The 12,415-nt window shown below is 42.3% G+C and overlaps 1 protein-coding gene across 1 annotated transcript in view; it reads right to left on the bottom strand.

Annotated features, from left to right (window-relative positions):
* STAM (signal transducing adaptor molecule) overlaps positions 1–12,415 on the bottom strand; it is a gene marked incomplete in the record, with an annotated part of 1,274,308 nt that overhangs the window by 706,110 nt on the left and 555,783 nt on the right. The window contains 1 exon segment of the mRNA XM_044067544.1: positions 12,040–12,130. Coding sequence (XP_043923479.1) covers positions 12,040–12,130 — 91 coding nt within the window.

Genomic DNA, 12,415 nt, shown 5'->3' with positions numbered 1-12,415 from the left:
CACAGGTCACCTCTGAGCAGTCTGTACAAGACTGAGTAAAGGGACAGGGCTTTTATCTCATCTGTCTAGGACAGGTGTTTGAGACCCTGGACTTCCCTGGTCAGGAACCTCTGTGGTCTCTCCAACTGCTGCATGTGCTTGTCAAGGTACATACCAAAGGGGGTACTGTACTCGATAATGGGTCTGACAAGGGAGGAGTGCAGGGATGTTATGACCTCCTTGTTCCTGGATGAAATGCCCTTACTTATGAGGTGGGTCATGTAGAAAGCCTTCTGTACAACAGAGGCAACATGGTGGTCAAATGTCAGGTTACTATCAACCTGGGTGCCCAATTCCCTTACGACTTAACTGCATGCTTAATAAGTTATTAATGGGATAATTAGTGGGGACACCATTTTTGCCAAAGGGGATAATGATGCATTTCTTTGCATTCAGTTTGAGGCCACGCTTTTGTCACCAGTCATTAGTTTGGTTAAGGCCCTCTTGGAGGCTATTCACTAGGAGAATTTATAACAGTGCCCAGCTTGCAGTCATCTGCAAACTTGGTCAGCCACAGACCACTGGTTTTGCCTTGCACCTCAGAAAAATATATCCCAAACAGTAGAGGCCCTAAGGCCGATCTTTGGGGTACACCGCTTGTTACGGGTCTACTACTAAGGTGGCTTCCCCTATTTTGACTGAGTGGATTCTATAAGTGAGCCAGTTAGCTACCCATCTGGTAGCATATGGGTTGATGTCTACCTGGGAGAGTTTATCTATTATGTCAGAGTGGGGAATGGTGTTGAAGGCTTTGGCTAGGTCAAGGTAGGCGGTGTGCACTGTTTTGCCCTCATCCATGGCTTTGGTGACTGTTTCAAAGAAGGTGACATTAACAGGCACAATCTCCCTTTAACAAAACCAAGATATGTGGGATCAAGTGTTTGGAGGTTGCCAATGTCCTTGTTTTATAAGTCCATGATAATACGTTCCATGGCCTTGCAGATCAGGCTAGTTAGGGTGATGGGCCTATAATTGCCTGAGTCGGTGGATGCTCCACCTTTGTGCAGAGGGATGACCGTGGCTGTCCTCCGTTCTGCTGGGATGAAGCCAGTGCACAGGCTTTGGTTGAACAGATCGCCTAGTGCTGCTGACAGCTCTTGCCCAAGTTCATGTAGGACACAGCCAGGTCTGTTGTCGGGCCCATGAAGGCTGTACTTTTTGCCTTTGAGGGCATTGATAACCTGTTCTCTGGTGATGTCCTGGTTTACTGATAGGGGACAGGGAGGTGAAGTTTTCAATTAACTTGTCTGCCAGCAGGTTGGCTATATCTATGGTGTTTGTGTATGTAGTATTCTTGACCACCAATTCAGAGTGGATTTGGCAGTTACCTTTGAGATTGCGGACGTATGCAGAAAAGGCCTTGTGATTGTCCTTAGTGGATGCGGCCAATTTAGACTCAGTTAGCCTTAGAGGATTTCACCAGTGACCTTATTTGCTTGTTCAGACCAAGGAGATATTGCTTCTAACTTGGCATCTGCTCCTTCTTGGTCCTGGACAGCATTTTTGCCCTTTTATTATAGAGTCTGTTTATTGCTGCTGTCCACCAGACAGGTTTACTCTTCCTTGAGGAAGATAATTTGGTCCTGTCAGGTACTGCTAAGTCCATGCAGCTATATAGGTGCTCATAGTTTTTTGGTGTAGGCTTGGACATTAGTGCTGGATTCAACTGAAGGGATGGTGGCTGTGAAGCTGCTTATACCTGTTCTCAGGAGGCTGTAGTCAGCTTTGGAAACAGTTTTTGTTTGACCCTGGGGGGGGGGGGTCAGGGGAGATGGTGACTTCAAAAGTGATTGCTTATGGTCGGATTTTACCAGGGTGGATGACACTGTAGGGGTGCTACAGTGGCTACTCATGTTGGCTAGTACCATTTCCAGGATATTTTCACCTCTTTGGTGGTGTCAACTAGCTGATCCAATGCAATGGCAATGATGAAGTCGAAGAATTTCTGGGTGTTCGAGCTAGAGTAAGTCTTCCACTCTATGGTTGAGTAGTTAAAGCCGCCTAGGATCAGGGTAGAAGGTTAAATCTTGATGGATTCAAGTAAGTCCAGAGAGGTGGAGTGGGCCTCCTGAGTCATGGTTGGGGGTCTGTAGCTAGCTATGATTTGAAAAGGTGTTTTGTCAATAGTTAACTGCACCTGGAGTGTCTCCTGTTCGTCATACTGTTTGACCAGACTGAAGGTGTGTATGTCTTTGATAAATATTGAAACTCTACCTCCTTGGGCTTTGTATCCCTCTGTTTGGGGTCTGAAAGTATGGCAGAACAAGTAACCTGGTATGGCTGGGGTGCTCTCCACAGCTTTGAACCAGGTTTCAGTGACTGCGCAAATGTCAGCATCTTCCAGGGTGAGGAATGCTTGCAATGAGTGCAGTTTCATGTTAAGACTCCTAGTGTTTAGCAGATGACCTGTAAATTTCATTTAGAAGAATTTTTCACATTGGTAATTTTATCCTCACGAGACTTGCAACATGGAGTCAGAAGAGTGATGCCAGACACTCATATTCAGAGCCATGAGGTGCAGAGATAACAGTGAAGGTAAATTAAGAGAAATGAGCATAAAAGGGAGCCAGAAAAGCACTAAAGGCAACAAAAAAGTGCACAAACAGCTTATTTTATATATATATATATATATATATATATATATAATTAAAAAAAAGAGGCACAAACCACATTATTAAACAAGTGAAAGGCACAAAAGGTTTATTGATTAAGCAAACTGTTTAAGATTAAGTTATTTGATAAAACGATTGTCAGAAAAGCTCATAAAGGGTCAGAAATTACCTCGGAATTACAAAACAAGTATGTTTAAAGTAAAACGGGCATGTTTAGAGTAAAACAGGTACAACAGGCATGAGAACAGATTAAATGAACAAAACGAATATAAGGGCACAGCAAGCGTAAATAAAGCAAGGTGACTGCATGTTTTTTGGGCAAAGTGCTGTGTTTTGCATAACTACGACTGTATTCAGGGCATAACTAAATTTATTCAAAGTATCTCAAAGTATGTAAAAGTGCTTACAGTGTGTGCTTATTACTGTTCATTTATTCTGAAGAGTCTGCTAGTGTGCAAACTGCAACTATTTCATGAAGTACAGTCAAAGTACAGACATTTCGAAAAGTTTCTTCTGTTGGGTGTTTGTTCACAATGGGCCATCATTACAGTGCGTGTCTTGCACTGTAAAGAGTTACTTAGCAAAGTACTGCCATTTTGGGGAATTTTCAGTGTGCTGTGTACTGTTTATTCACAAAATGCAACTGCTTCGAAATGTTTCTTACTCTGAACTACTGCCTAGTTCCCACAGTGTAGTTATTTGAAATGTTTCTTACACTGATAAGGGGTGATTTCTTACAGTACAGTGACTTCAAGAGTGTTACAGTACCCAAGAGACTTATTTCGTAAAGTTCTGTTATTCACAGGCTTGTTGTGCTAGTGGGCATCATTACAAGTACTGGCATACATTTCTGGCATATGTATATGTGTGTATGTTCGTGCATATTTGCAAAACCCTTCACCGGTATATGTGTTAATATAGCAGATTTCAAAAGCCCTCACCCACTTCAATTTGATTAGAATACTGCAGAGAATTTGAGAAAAATTGAGCAAGAGTATGATGTTTTTATAAAGGCAGCTTATTCCGACAAAGATGCATGCACTAGGGCATTCATTTTGCTAAACCTAGCTGGGTCAGGGGCCATAGAAAGAGAGCGACCAGTTGTGCATGCACCAGCAGTATTTGAAGGAGAAGGTGAAAACTGTCATTGTTGTACAGGCTGAATCAAGGGAAGACCCCAGAGTGTTTGGAGTGTAAATTCAGAGGGATGTATAACCCTCCAGACAAATATTACATTAGAGAGGCACTTGTTTTACACAAGAGATCAGAAACGAGGGGAAACCTTTGCAGCTTATATAACTAACCTGAAAAACAAAGCTAAAATGTGTCGGTTTGGTGACTTAAAAGATGAGTTGATAAAGGACAGGCTTGTGTGTTGTATTAATAGTGCTGCAGTGAGAAAGATTTTGCTTCGTGACAGTGATTTAACATTGAGTAAAGCTATAGAGATTTGTCAAATCCCAGAAGTTACAGATAGGCACACAAGTATGCTTGCAAGTGACGGTTTCAACAAGATCTACAGTAAATTTAGATAGCATGCAATACGTGGCAAACAGAAGCAGGCCTAAGCACATGGCAGCCACAGCCCCTGCTGGTTCACCAGGGAAACCATGTAGTTTTACAGCAAGTTCTAAGAAAGGAACATGTTCAATGTAGTACAAGCACGAGTCAGCAAAACCCAAGTCCAACCTTATTGTTAACTGTCGTAATTGTGGTGTCAATCAAGAGTCTAAAAGAGAAATGCTTAGCATTTGGTCAGCAATGCCACAAGTGTAAAAAAATGGAATCATTTTCAAATGTTTTGCAGATCAAGTAAACCTCACACAGTTATAAAAAAAGGTCACTCAAGAAAGCAAACTGATCAGGTAGAATTGCAGCAGTCCACTTTCTATGTAGATGGTGTATCAGTAGTTGATGAAAAGGTTGATGCAGTGAATTTGTTAACAAGAAATGAAGTGTTCTGTACTGTCCAGATCAATGGTAAATCCACCAAGCTCAAAGTAGACACTGGTTCAAAAAGTGTAATGTTATGTCAGCAGATGCTTTTGCTAAAGTGAGAGCTAATGGGCAACTTGATGTGGCCAGCTGTGCGAAACTTGTTGCTTATAGAGGTGAAGAAATTCAACCTGAAGCCTCAGTAGTACTTTCGTGTTATTTGGCCAAGAACTGTTACAGCTTGTTATTCTATGCAGTCCAAAGATCTGTCCAGTCATTATTGGGTCTCAGAGACCGTTTGAGAATGAATTTGCTTTCTTTTACCAAAGAAGTTAATCAGAAAAGCATATATTCAACTTTCACAGAAGCCATTTTCTCAGAGTATGCGGACGTTTTTGATGACAAGTTGGCCAAACTTCCAGTTGTGTATTCTATGAAATTAGACCCAGAGGTCAGTCCACTGGTCAGACTGGCAAGAAAAGTTCCGATAGCCATGCAGGGAAAGAGTCAATGCTCAGCTGGATAAAATGGTGCAGCAATGGGTGTCATCTATGTTAGCAGCTCACAGGTTGTAGGTCACATTAAAGGTGGGAAAAGTTTTGAAATGATTTATTTTGGTCTCATTTTTTTATATCACAAAAACCTGGTATTTTAACAGGGGTGTGTACACTTTTTATATCCACTGTATATATAGTTAAGTCCAGGTCGCTGTGTATTTCACACTTGGTCTGGAAATACAACCAAATCATGTGACATAGAAACTAGAATCAGATTGAGCAACTGGGACAGTCTTTGCAGAATTTTCAACTTTCAAGACATCAGGAACATCATCGGGAATTGAAGCAGAAGTTGAGACAGGTTCTGGAGCAGGGACATTGTCTAGGTTGCTGTGAGATGTAGAGTCTGTATCACAGGAACAATGCTGCGATATCCATTCTGACATGCTACACAGCGCCATTATGACAGTGCAGCCAGAGAGTGAACATGTATGACTGTAATAGCTAGTTTGCTTATAAGTTTACCGAAGGTAAAGTATTAAGCCTTAATCCTGATGTGTTTGTACATAAAATGACTTGAAAAGAACCCACGAAGCCTTGTCTATTGTGTCCTGACTAGATGAGAGACAGCCATCCTCTACAGAAGATCAACTGGCTGTCTGTGAGTGAAAGAGCCACCTATATACCTAGTTCAATAATTTACATTTTAAAAGTTTATTGCACCCTATTCAGTTTGTTTTTTGTAAAACTAAGTAGCTGGATGTCAACTGAAATCAAAGCAATTAATACAAATATTAACATTTGTATACAAACTCATATCCAAAATTAAAAGTACTCGTACCACCCCCATTCAGTAGGTTTCTTTAAATTTAAATAGTCAAATTTTACAGCATCATCTGCAACATACAGCAGCACTGTATAGACAGAGAGAGAGACAGACAGGCAGGCAGTCTGCACATGGGGGGGGGGGCACAGCTAGGACTGCTGTCCTTGAATCTGCTTGCAGAACCTCCATACATAAGATGTCGCACACTTGGACTGGCAATGTATTATCTGTAGCTGACTAGAGTCTTAGTTGACAGTTTAAGAGTCTGAGCCCTGAAAGTACACGAGATATTGTTTCTTAGGTAAATGTTCTTGGTTTAATTTTTGGTGACTTACACAACACACACACAGCAAACAGATCTCCAGTCTAGACTTTGAAGAACAGAAACCAGAGTCAGTGTCTGTGATTTTTCATATTCCTTCAAAGCCTAAAAACACCTCCTGTCCCTTGATGGTGTATGGGAATGTTGGGGATAAGAGGCTTGTATTTTTCGGTCTTTTTTGCTTCTACAGTCTTTGCACTCTCCCATCTTGTACAGCTTCGTTTACTAGTGCTGGTAAAGATAAAGGTGTGCTCCTATGAGTCAGGGGGATGATTCTTTTAGGTTCATAGGTGTATACTATGCAATTGGCCCTGGAGCCTTTAGAAGCCTAGCCCATAGGATTACCCTGGCATTGTGCCACCCTTAGTTCCCAGTGCCTCTGTCGAGTAGAGCCACTGGAGTGAACCCCGGGGTGAATTTTGTAATTCCCATCCATTCATCAAGCTTTCACTTGAAGACGGCCAGTGAGGTGCTCTCTGCTTGACATGTATGGGAAGTCTATTCCATACCATGGGCAGTCTCTGGGTTATGAACCTGTCCCTCCAGCATGTTCTATTGATTGTGGTAATGAGGTTGAGGTCTCTGGAGTGTGTGGTGCAGAAGGATTGGGATTTCTTTAGATGTAGCATTTATAACAGAGCTGGGTCGGACATGGCTCTATAAGTCAAGCAGAGATTGCTTCTAAGTAACGATATGAGACAGAGAATAGTTGGAGTTGAGTCTGTCCATATAGGACAAGTATTTAAAGACCTAGAATCCTCTTTGTGAGGTACTTTTGTGGCCTCTCCAGCTGTTGCAGGTGTCTAGTGAGGTATGTGCCAAATGGGGCATTGTACTCTATGACTGGCCTAATGAGGGAAGAGTACAGGGAGACAATGACTTCTTTCTTCCTGGATGCAAAGCCTTTAGTAATGAGATGTGCCACATAGAAGGCCCTTCTGACCACAGTGGCAATGTGCTGGTCAAAAGAGAGGTTGCTGTCAACCTGTGTTCCTAGATCTCTTATAACGCCTTCTGTGTTCAGTGGACTGCCATCGATGTGGTAAATTCAAGGGAACAGAGTTTTTCCCAAGGGGGATGATGACACATTTTTTGGCATCGAGCTTAAGGCCATGGTTCTGACACCAGTTGTTGGTCTCAGTGAGGCCTTTCTGTAGGATGTCAGCATCACTTGGGGAGTTAATAATACCTCTCAACTTGCAATCGTCTGCGAACTTTGTCAGCCAGAGTCCCTTCGTGTTGGCCTGGACTTCAGAGAAGTCGATACCAAACAGGAGTGGACCCTGGACCGAACCTTGTGGGACTCCGCTTGTGACTGGTCTGCAGTCTGACTTGGAGTCAGCTACTTTCACACTGTGGGTTCTATCTGTGAGCCAGTTTTCAACCCACCTAGTGATACAGGGGTTAATGCCTAGCTTAGTGAGTTTTTCTAGGATTCCTGAATGGGGAATGGTATCAAAGGCATTGGCCAGATCAAGGTAGGCTGTATGAACCACCTTGCCTTCATCCACAGCTCTGGTGACTGACTCAAAGAAGTTGACCAAGTTGAGCAGGCATGAACTACCCTTGACAAAACCAAACTGTGTAGAATCCAGAGTTTGGAAATTCCCTATATCATTGTTTATTAGGTCCATGATGATGCATTCCATAGCTTTGCACATCAGACTCGGCAGGGGAATGGGTTGATAGTTCCCAGGGTCTGTAGTCGCTCCTCCTTTGTGGAGAGGAATGACTGTAGCAGTGCGTCATTTGATAAGGACAAAGCCTGAGGTGAGGCTGTGATTGAACAGGGCACACAGGTGAGGTGCCAGTTCACTCTATAGTTCATGTGGAATACAGCCAGGGATATTGTCAGGTCCCATAGAAGCTGTACTCTTGGCCTTGGATAGTGCTGTTTTAACCTGTGCATCAGTAATACTGGGTACCTGGCAATCTGCTGGTATTGTGATTGGTCCTTTGGGGGGGTGAGGACAGGGGGTAAAGTTGGCATTGAATCTGTCGGCCAGTAGACTGGCAATATCTCTTGGCTCGGTATAGGAGGTACCATTGTGCAGTAGCTCAGAGCAAATCTGGGTATTGCTGTGGAGATTCTTTACATAACTATAGAAGGCTTTGTGGTTGTCTTTACTATCTGCTGCAATTCTGTTTTCATAGCTAGCTTTAGAGGATTTGATGAGGGATCTCAACTTTTTGTTAAGGCTGATAAGGGAGTTTTTCCAGTCTTGGGACTTTACCTTATTCCACATCAGTTTCCTCCTTCTGTTGTAGAATTTGTTTATGGCAGGGGACCACCAGATTGGCTTCCTTTTTTGGAGGAGAGCATCTTGGTTCTACTGGGTATGGCGAGATCCATGCATTTATGTACGTGTTTGTACAGTGCATTGGTGTATGATTCGGCAGTCATGCAACTATTCTCCATTTGCATGGGTGCCGTGAAGTTAGCCACCTCTGTTTTTAGGAGCCCAATGTTAGCTTTGGAGAAGTTTTTCATGGTGGTTACTTTTGCGGAGGAGGGTGGGAGGGATGTGGATTTCCAAGGTGATTAGTTTGTGGGTGGATCTAACCAGGGAGGAGATGACTACTGGTGTAGAGCAATGGTCGCCCATGTAAGTAATGACCAGTTCAAGGATGTTGCTACCTCTAGTGGGGGTAAGAAAGAGCTGGTCCAGGGCACTGGAATTTATTTATACTTGTCTACCCTGCTTCCAGAAATAGCTGATCCTCCACACGGGTCTTTCTGACTCTTCAAAGTACAAATGTTTGTTTTTCTGTAAAAGACTTCCAAAGGTTTCAAACATCTGGGCTTGTTGACACTATTACATGTCAGTTGGCATTAAAACTTTTATTGTCAAGAGACGTTTACAAAAAAAAAAAAAATAACTATACCAAGTTAACATTTTTAGGTTATTTCTGCCTAGACACATTTGGCTTTTGCTGGAATGCGATTATGAGATTAGACTAGGAAAGAAGAAAAGGGTGGCAATTTTGTTAGTAATTAATCCAACACTTTACCAACACTGTTTAAAGAAATGTTTAGTACTTCTTGACCTGAAAAGGTACAAGTGATCAAAACCTGCTATGTGAAGCAGTATGCAACATGCAAAGGTTCCGAAAAGACAGGGTGAAGAACAGCAGACAGAGTGAAGAAAACTTGTTTTTACATATACTACAATCAGCATAAAACACCAAGAGAACTGACAACAGATGAAAGGTAAATTAAATTATTGTTATACTGTGAAACAGTCCTCACGGATCTGAGGCACCATTTTAAAACTGCTATACTGGACTCTCCATCTTTTCCAAGAATATAGCCTAGCCTGGCCTGAGCAAAAAGAACCTAATGAATAATCAGAAAAAGGGTATTGGTCATGCCTAAAGATGAGAAGACAGTGCCCCACTACAGACAGGAGATGTCTTGGACATCGTCCTTGGACATAAGCAGTCACAGATTATTCAGGCTGATATGCCACAGTCACACAACTAGTTGGTCAAAAGTCACTCATCAGTCTGTGATCACAGCTCCAAGAACTGGATCTCAAGCAGAAAGAGATCATCTTATTAAGCACCAAGTTTCTGACAAGAGCACTGTGGCCCTTGCTCTTTAAGCCACACTAGATGATGCACGCATACATGCACAATTTCACAAATGTATAAAAACATACACCCACACAGCTATATCTACATGGGTCTACTTCAAAGGATCGAAATTTCACAACACTGAACCTCTGAGCATCAAAGACCAGATGATCGAAGTTGTGAATTATTGAACATAAAAAAAAATCTAACAGGTGAAAACTTCAACTTTCACATTTTTGCGGGGGGGGGGGGGAGCCCCCTGCTACATAAATATACCAACTCCAAAATCACACTACAGTGAAGAGAACAGTAAATTTCACGTTCTGCACTGTACGGTAATCTCCAATCACAATGTTCAATATTTCACAACTTCGATTTCGATCTAGTCTTCACTGATCAGAAATTTGATGCTGTGAAATTTCGATCCTTTGAATCATCATCAGCCCCCTTTTTTCCCATTTTCTACATGGGGTCAGGGTATCGTGTTAACTGTCGCTGACTCTCTTCCCACCTTCTTCAACATTCATGCATGACTGTTGCAGATCTTCTTTCACACAATCCATCCACCTCTTTGCTGGATGTCCTCGCTTCCCCTTACCTTCTTCCTGTCTGTCCCAAATCTTCCTCACCAGACTTTCTGCTTTTCTGCACGTGCCCAAACCACCATAATCTGTTCTCTTCGATCTTTTCTGCAATTGGAGCTACTTGGCTTCTGCTCTTATGTCCGCTTGTCTTTGTCTGTCTCACAATGATGTGCATCCTACCACCCTTCTCAGGCACTTCATTTCCATCACCTCTAACTTCTTCAACTTTTCTGCCTTTACTGCCCAGGTTTCTGTACCATACAGTAGTACTGGTCGAACCACTGTCTTGTACACCTTACTTTTCTGCTTCTTTGGCATTCTTCTGTCATAGACTACACCGGACATTCTATGCCAGTTGGCTGCAGCCCCTCTGATTCTAGCTTTGAACTCTTCTTTCAGACTTCCCTTTTCCTCAACCACTCCTCCCAGATACTTGAAGCTGTTTACCTGTTCCACTATCTTCCTTTCTATCTCTGTTCTCAGCTTCTTCTGATTTTCCCAATTTGCTGACATTACCACGGTCTTATGTGTACTTAGTTTCATCCCATATGCCTTTAGTTTTGCATTCCAATCTCCTATCCTTTGCCGAAGTTCTTGCTCAAAGTCTGATGGTAATGCCAGATTGTCTGCATACAGTAACTCTGTTGATATGTCCCCTCCGACCTGTTTGCTAATGTAGTTCATCACCAGTATGAACAGCAGTGGGCTCAGAGCTGAACCCTGGTGTACTCCCACTCCCACTGGGAACCCCTCTGTCAGGCCAAACACTGCACGTAATCGAGTCACTGGATCTTTGTACATAGCCTGCACTAATTCTACCAATGTTTCTGGACTTCAAACCACCGCAGTACTGCTCAGATCAGCTGTCTTGTGACCTTGTCGTATGCTTTCTCCAAGTCTAGGAATGCCCAGTTGGACTCTCTCCTCATCTCTAGCTTCTTCTCAAGTAACTGTCTCACTGCAAACATCGGGTCAAATGTGCTGCATTCAGACCTGAATCTGAACTGCTCATCTCCCATCTTACATTCTACTACTCTGCATAGCCGTTTATCAATCACCCTCTCCAGAACTTTCATGCAAAGTGAGAGGAGTTTAATGCCTCTGTACTGCCCACAGTTGTGGATGTCTCCTTTGTTCTTGTACACTGGCACGAGTATGCTTATTCTCTCCAGTCATCAAAATGTTGATCCTTTAAAGTAGACCCCTATACATATATATATATATATATATGTATATATATATATATGTACACACCACACACACACATGTATAAATATCCATAACACACACATACAGACAGATACATGCGCGTGTGTGTATGTCGAAGTTCACTCCTACAACTAATAGAGATAAAATGAGGGCAGTACACTGCACTACAAGGCATAGCACGAAGAATGTTTTCTGAAGAGTGCGACCAACAGACCTCCATAAATAGGGTAGCAGTGACTCAGACTGTAGAGTAAAGTAAAGATCTCTGGAAGACATGACTCACCTGGCATCCCACACTACTCATCAGTACTCCCTCTTCAACTTACTCATTATCCAATGCAGCAACAGACTCTTCTTACAAATAGCATTTTATTTTACTGTCAAAAGAAACAGAGCTTAAAAAATAACTTCTAACAAGTAGTTGAATAAATCCACTTGCCTTTTGCTATATCTTCTTCTTCTTTTTTACTTGGAGTTGTGCTTGTATCTTTGGCAACTAGGGCTGGGCTTGCTTTAGCTTGTTCTACAGCCTTCAATGACACAAGTTGCAGATAGTCAGCAAGAGGTATACAAAAACAAACAATAAATAAAATAAAACAGCATAAAAATTCAGATTTCAGCTTTCTAGTAAAAATGCTGCACATAGTGTGTGACAAAGACTAACAGAAAATATTTCCCCCAAAAAATGCCAATCATAAACAGCACAAGTGACAGCCATTTAAAGAAAGTCCCTCAGTTCCCTTAAGTATGTTAACATACTGCTGATAGCACAGACAGCGGGATCTGTCAAAATACTCACCCTAGGTAATGATCTC

The sequence above is a fragment of the Protopterus annectens genome, chromosome 3.part1, assembly GCF_019279795.1.
Source record: "Protopterus annectens isolate FY-2018-M chromosome 3.part1, PAN1.0, whole genome shotgun sequence".
NCBI lineage: Eukaryota > Metazoa > Chordata > Ceratodontiformes > Protopteridae > Protopterus > Protopterus annectens.
The sequence above is the reverse complement of the archived record's forward strand: the minus strand, read 5'-3'. Positions and strand labels throughout refer to the sequence as shown.